General features: G+C 29.5%; 1 protein-coding gene and 1 long non-coding RNA gene across 3 annotated transcripts; one reads left to right on the plus strand and one right to left on the minus strand.

Moving 5' to 3' along the window:
- Window positions 1-1,001: 1,001 nt before the first annotated feature.
- LOC111040946 (UDP-glucuronosyltransferase 2B15-like) lies at window positions 1,002-6,000 on the minus strand. The gene is made up of 5 exons (XM_022325043.1): window positions 5,937-6,000; window positions 4,681-5,486; window positions 2,160-2,379; window positions 1,723-1,942; window positions 1,002-1,538 (listed from the first exon to the last, which is right to left on the minus strand). Exons 1-5 carry the CDS (start codon window positions 5,983-5,985, stop codon window positions 1,259-1,261), a joined length of 1,575 nt encoding a protein of 524 aa, XP_022180735.1. The 5' UTR covers window positions 5,986-6,000; the 3' UTR covers window positions 1,002-1,258.
- LOC111040947 lies at window positions 3,736-5,444 on the plus strand. 2 transcript variants are annotated; one of them, XR_002605263.1, is made up of 4 exons: window positions 3,736-4,411; window positions 4,686-4,886; window positions 4,951-5,048; window positions 5,329-5,444. It is a non-coding gene; the product is annotated as an uncharacterized LOC111040947 (long non-coding RNA). The 2 variants fall into 2 exon arrangements; XR_002605262.1 differs by lacking the exon at window positions 3,736-4,411 and adding an exon at window positions 4,418-4,593.

The following is a 6,000-nucleotide window of genomic DNA, read 5'->3' on the forward strand; positions in this document are numbered from 1 at the left end:
AAAACAAATATGAGAGTTGAATCTATATGTTCGTAACTTATGCACCCAAAAGCTACTTGACCAATTTTGATGAAAATTTCAATTTGTTCATAGAAATATCAGGAAGGCTTATATAGAGAAGTTTGAACCTTATTCGAAAATAAACCAAGTATATACATATTACATATACGTCCAAACAGCCACAGACAAATTGTCCATCTCGGTCGAAGCCCTAAGTTCACACTATTACAACACGACACGATGCATTCTGGCAAATAATATTTGTTCGGGTCGTGTCAGGTCGTACTATAGTGTGAATCGGAGTCGGACTGTTCACAAAGCAATAGGTAACCCTACACCGACGTATATTTGCCCGTGAACTGAAGTACACTAAAATCGAGATATATACCAATTACCGGAATATATTTTACTAATTTTTTTCACGGACAAGCCGAGTTACCAATGGTTACAGCTGATAATAAAAGTCTGTGCATAAAAATAGATGTTGGTTTATCCGAAGTTTATTGACTCAAAAACTACTGGACAGATTTCAAATTTTTTCATCCCCTATACGCGTAGCTAAGGATAGATCGCACATGAACTTTTTATTTTTTATTTTAGTGGTTGCTATCGGTTACATATTACAATTTACATTACTGTTATAATTATTAGACATAATACGGCAAAGGTACACATTTTTTAACAAATATACATTTTATAAAAAAAACCAATCTTTGACACGGGCAACGCCGCGCAGCGGGCGGGATATATCTATTAATATTATACCTGTGTAACGATAGCTGAACATATAACCAGAGAAATAGGTTATCAAAAGATGTGATATATACCGATTTAAAATGTGTAACCGGACGTACGAATCAATATTCAACTGTTTTCATCACTTATTATAATATAGGTAATGCCTGCAATACATGTACTTCGATAGTTGAATAATCAGATATATTTCAAATGTATTGTACAGCTTTAAATCTTATATCTTAGGTTATTCATAATTATATAAATCAATATGTAAAAATTGTATTTATTTTTTTTATTTGTATTTAAACGAGATGTAAACATTTAAATAAATGTATAGGTATCAGTATTGATTAAATGTATACTTCATATACCTTATTAGTTTTATACGTCATTCTATCCACGATATCCAAAATACCGTGGCTATACGCAGTACCATATTAATATATTATGTACCTCACACTTATAATAAGGTAATCACTATTTAGTATTATAGTATTTTTATTAAACATAAGTATTATTACTAAGATTGTTTCTCTTTAGATTTTCTATTCAACAATCTTAAAAGAACTTTGAAAATTAAACAGTAGAGTAATACAACAATTGTTGTTACAAATAAGAAAATTACAAACAGTACATCGATTAAATAGTATTGATACCATGGCGTACCGACGGTGGCAGACCGAAGCAGCGGCGCCCCTTTGTATCGGATGACATATTCTGTCCAATACACTGCAGTTTCCAAAGCAGGCATAGGTCGATCACGAAAAGCTTCTGATAACTCTTTAGCCTTTTGTTTGTATCTATATTATAAGCAAATAAGTAAAGATTATAAATAATATAAAAACCGCATAGTGCATACCGAGATCCCCCATCACCATATATTATATTACACTCATATAACAATTCGACCACAAACTGACCACCTCGCTGACCACGGTCCGTGCATGGTATATTAAACATAATAATTAATAACGATATACTTACATAGGATTTGTGAGCATCGATGTTATTTTTACAAAAATTTCATCTTCGTTCAAATCTCCGTAATTCATCATCTCTGCAGCTCCTCTTCTTACAATAGCTTTGATGTTTGTTACTTGATCACCGAACATTGGCATTGATAAAATTGGAACACCTTCATGCACGGCTTCGGTAGTTCCTAATAAGCCACCATGAGATATAAATAGTTTGACATTAGGATGCGCTGTAAAAAAAAAAAAATACTGAGGTACAAAATATAATAATTATAAATAATATAAATATTCATAGTCAAACATTTTGATTCAATACAATATTAAACCACAAGTTAAATTTAAAATTTGATTTTGATGTAGTAAAAACTTAAAACGTACCTACATTTACAAACATTTATTAAATTTTAAAAACATATGAAGTTTGTTAAATGCGTAGGTAGTACCTACCTAAAATATCTCGTTGTGGCATCCATTTTTGAATCATTACATTGGAGGGTTTTCCGGGGAGTTCTCCTTCCCATTTCCACAGAATTCGTTGTGGAATTTTATCGAATACATTCAAGAACATTTGTCTTTTTTCGGCCGAAAAAGATTCGCCCAGCAATAAACTGCCCATGCAGAAATAGATGACTCCATTCTCAGCTTCGTCAATATATTTCTGGATGTCCTATGTATATGTAAAAATATATGAATTAGTATAACTATATAATAGTTCTCAAACAAATCAACAATATATTAGTGTTCACCAATGTTTTTTGTTTTATTTGTATTAAAATCATTTCCAGAGGTTTTGGTGGTCATTACTCATTATAAATCTCCAGAAATATTCTTTGCAAACATAAGACGATTTAGCTTTTTGTCTGGCTTTTAGTAAGGTATTATATAGGATTAAGCAATGGATAAACATAATATAGTCGTACGCAGATGAATTTATAAATGTGATACATTAATTAACGATGGCAGTAGAGGAATAGACGAGTAGTATTGTTCAAATCGAGGCCCCCCTACTTCCGTTTAAACAGAGGGGGGAACATAATATATAGAACACACTTGAGTACTAGACAGCTGAGGCATGCCCAAGAATTTTGAAAGGGGAGAGGATGTTTAATTTTTTATAGTATACAATCAATATACATATTATGAATTAAAGTTATAATTATTAATTAAACGTAAGTAGTAAGTACATATACTTTTTCAAGTGTTCATGAGGAGTGAACCCCCCCCCCCCCCCCGAGAACGCCCCTGCTTGACAGATCAATGTGAAAGAGTTATAAAATATTTTGCTCATCAGAAGTCATCACCAATAAATATAGGTATTAGACACAATATACCAAACTATTATGTTAATGCAATAATGTATTTAGTAATAATATTTAATAACCTATATAGTATGTTCTAACCGAATACCGATTCCTAATTTTATTTACATATTAATCTCAACTAGGTCCTTAAAATATTTTAAAGTTAAAATTCTAATTGTTTATTATTTTTTATTTTCCACAACCATATAATGTGTGATGATTGAATAATTACATTGGTACTTTTAATAAGAATAATCTTAACATTTTATGATATTAAATTTTATTGGTTAAAGTATGTGTTTATTTTGGTTTAGATGCTTGTTGATTTGTTACTTTGTATATTGACATCTATAACAATGAAAGCTCTTACAGGCCGCCTAGGTCGCCTGGCATCGGACGATTTTTATTACTTGTATTTTCCATATGACTTGCTAGCGAGTGCAACTTCAATTATTGTGGATTTACGCTCAACTTTTTTGTTAATTTTCAATAATGTTTATCAGTGGAGTATCCAGAGAAGGGGGGAGGGGTTGTAGTTTCGTTTAACCACCCTAAAAAAAAAATTCTAAATACTCCACTGATGTTTATATTATAATTACAATATTATTGTAATTTAATATTGTCTTTAATTAATTACATTTTGTCTATTATTTTGTAAAATATATTATATTATAATATTTAATTAAAAAATTATATTGTATTTATGATACATAATTTAATATTTATTTTAATGTGTGCCATATAGTTCTGTGTCATAAAATGTTTTTGTTAAGCATGGTTACCTACACAATTTATAATCTTTTAAATCGTATAAGTGAACAAAATATGAACAATTAATAATCAAATTTTGTTAGAATATATTCAATGAAAATTGAAATTTTAACTTCTTGTCCTAAAAAAACCTAAATACCATTATAAATAACCAAACAAATACTTAAATTTATTGGCCATAACTGTGGACTAATATCACTTGCTAATAGGGCTGTGGCTCTGTAAAATAATTTTTAAGTGTAGTAAATAAGTTATTTTTCTTAGTACACTTTAATTTAAAGTGAGTTTGAGTGATGATAATAATTATATTACTTGTATTATATGACTATAAATATTATTAAAGTAACTAAATTAAAAAGTAATAAGTGCTGAGTACTAAAAAAATTATATTGCATAACTGATAACATATGTTTTAGTCCTGATAACTATGAAGTCATAACTAAATTTGTTGGTAAATATGACAAACGTTATAGCATGGAAAAATAAAAGCTAAGTATTCTTATAGCAATTATATAACATAGTTCATTCTACTATTTTTAAGATGAAAATAACTTTTGTTTTCTCTTTCTCTCACTATGCATTGAAGCGCTTGTACACATAATCATGCAGATTTATATAATAAATTAGGTACCTACTTAATCCATCTGGCTTTTTTTTTAATGTGTATGTTCATTGTTCATATTATATTTTATATAATGACTCAATCATAATGTAAGACAAAGTTATTACAAACTCTGGAGGTTTACACATACATAATATATGACCTTCGGTCTTCAGTAGTTCTGAAGTAGATTTGCGAGAGTTTACAGGTCATTAAAATAGGGAAAGTTTAAAATAATTCCAATTGAAATCAAAACTACTAATATGATAACAATTAACAAAAATTACACACTTACTACAGGCAAAGGTTTGATTGGCGTTATGTGTATCCCACCGACTTCCACAGCAGCTGGTACTAGCGGTTTAGATTCCAACATTGTGAAATGAGTGTTAACCATAATCAAACTAGCATTCAAAATTAATTGGTCCAATGAAACTTCAATGTCAAGTTTTTGTTTGATGATTGCTTCGTCTCTTGTCCGACGAAACAGTTTATAACCAAGTAGTTGTACTATATGAGAAATTGTATTCATAGCTCTGTTATAAAAGTTCATTTTTGTGCCTAGGCCAGTTAATGTTGAAGGTATATTGGCTAACGAATATGGCTGTCCAATCGCATGCTGATTCCAGGGTAACATGTTGCAAGAACTCAGTAGTATAAAAGGTAAGTTGAACTTAAATGCAAAACCCAAAAACAATTCATTATTGAAATGTTCTGTAATGAGTAAATCAAATTTAGAAGGACTGTTTAATAATTTCTTCACACCATCTACCGTAAACATAGCTTCATATATTTTTCCACGATAATGAAAATTCCAAATTGTACTTATTGAACTTTGTATTTCATTCATAAATTTGCCTTCTATATGGCTGATATTTTTTTTGTTATTGGAAATAGGCATTGATCCTCTAATTGATATATTATTTATGTTTGGATGTTCTAGCGGATAGTTAGTAATAATAGTGATGTTGTGTCCTCGGTTGGCAAGTTCTAGGATGTATGGCTGGTAAACAACATTGTGACTAAAGCCTTGATGAGGAAACACAGCTAAGATGTTGGCTGTGTTCGCTGGAGAAAATACTGTTACAATAATAATTACTGCTACAAATAAAAAAATCATTATAGTTGTATATTACTATTGAGAATAATATTCTATAATAATATGTATGAACATTGATCACTCTTGTATTATAACTATTATTTAAATATAAAACAATTTATTTATTAAAACGTTTTTTTATACAAAATATTTGATATCATTAAGTTTAATAAACGTTACCTATATGTTTATTCAAATATTGTATGAATAAACATTAAACACTCAAATACCAGACACCTATTAATAAGTAAGTTGTCCCATAATATATTGAGTGAGATAAGAAATTAAGAATAAAAAACGGCGTGCCTTATATCATAACATTATGACATATTACATGACATTAAGGCTAATCGCCGACCAATGAACAATTTAATATTTTATTATGTATATATTATAAACTATTGATTAGAAAATTAGGTAGGTACCTATACAAAAATATACTCATTGCTAACATGTACATGCACCATGCACGAACATCAAAACCTTGAGTTGTGACTCCATCCTTTGTATGATACT

The sequence above is a fragment of the Myzus persicae genome, unplaced genomic scaffold, assembly GCF_001856785.1.
Source record: "Myzus persicae strain clone G006 unplaced genomic scaffold, MPER_G0061.0, whole genome shotgun sequence".
NCBI classification, from domain to species: Eukaryota; Metazoa; Arthropoda; class Insecta; order Hemiptera; family Aphididae; genus Myzus; species Myzus persicae.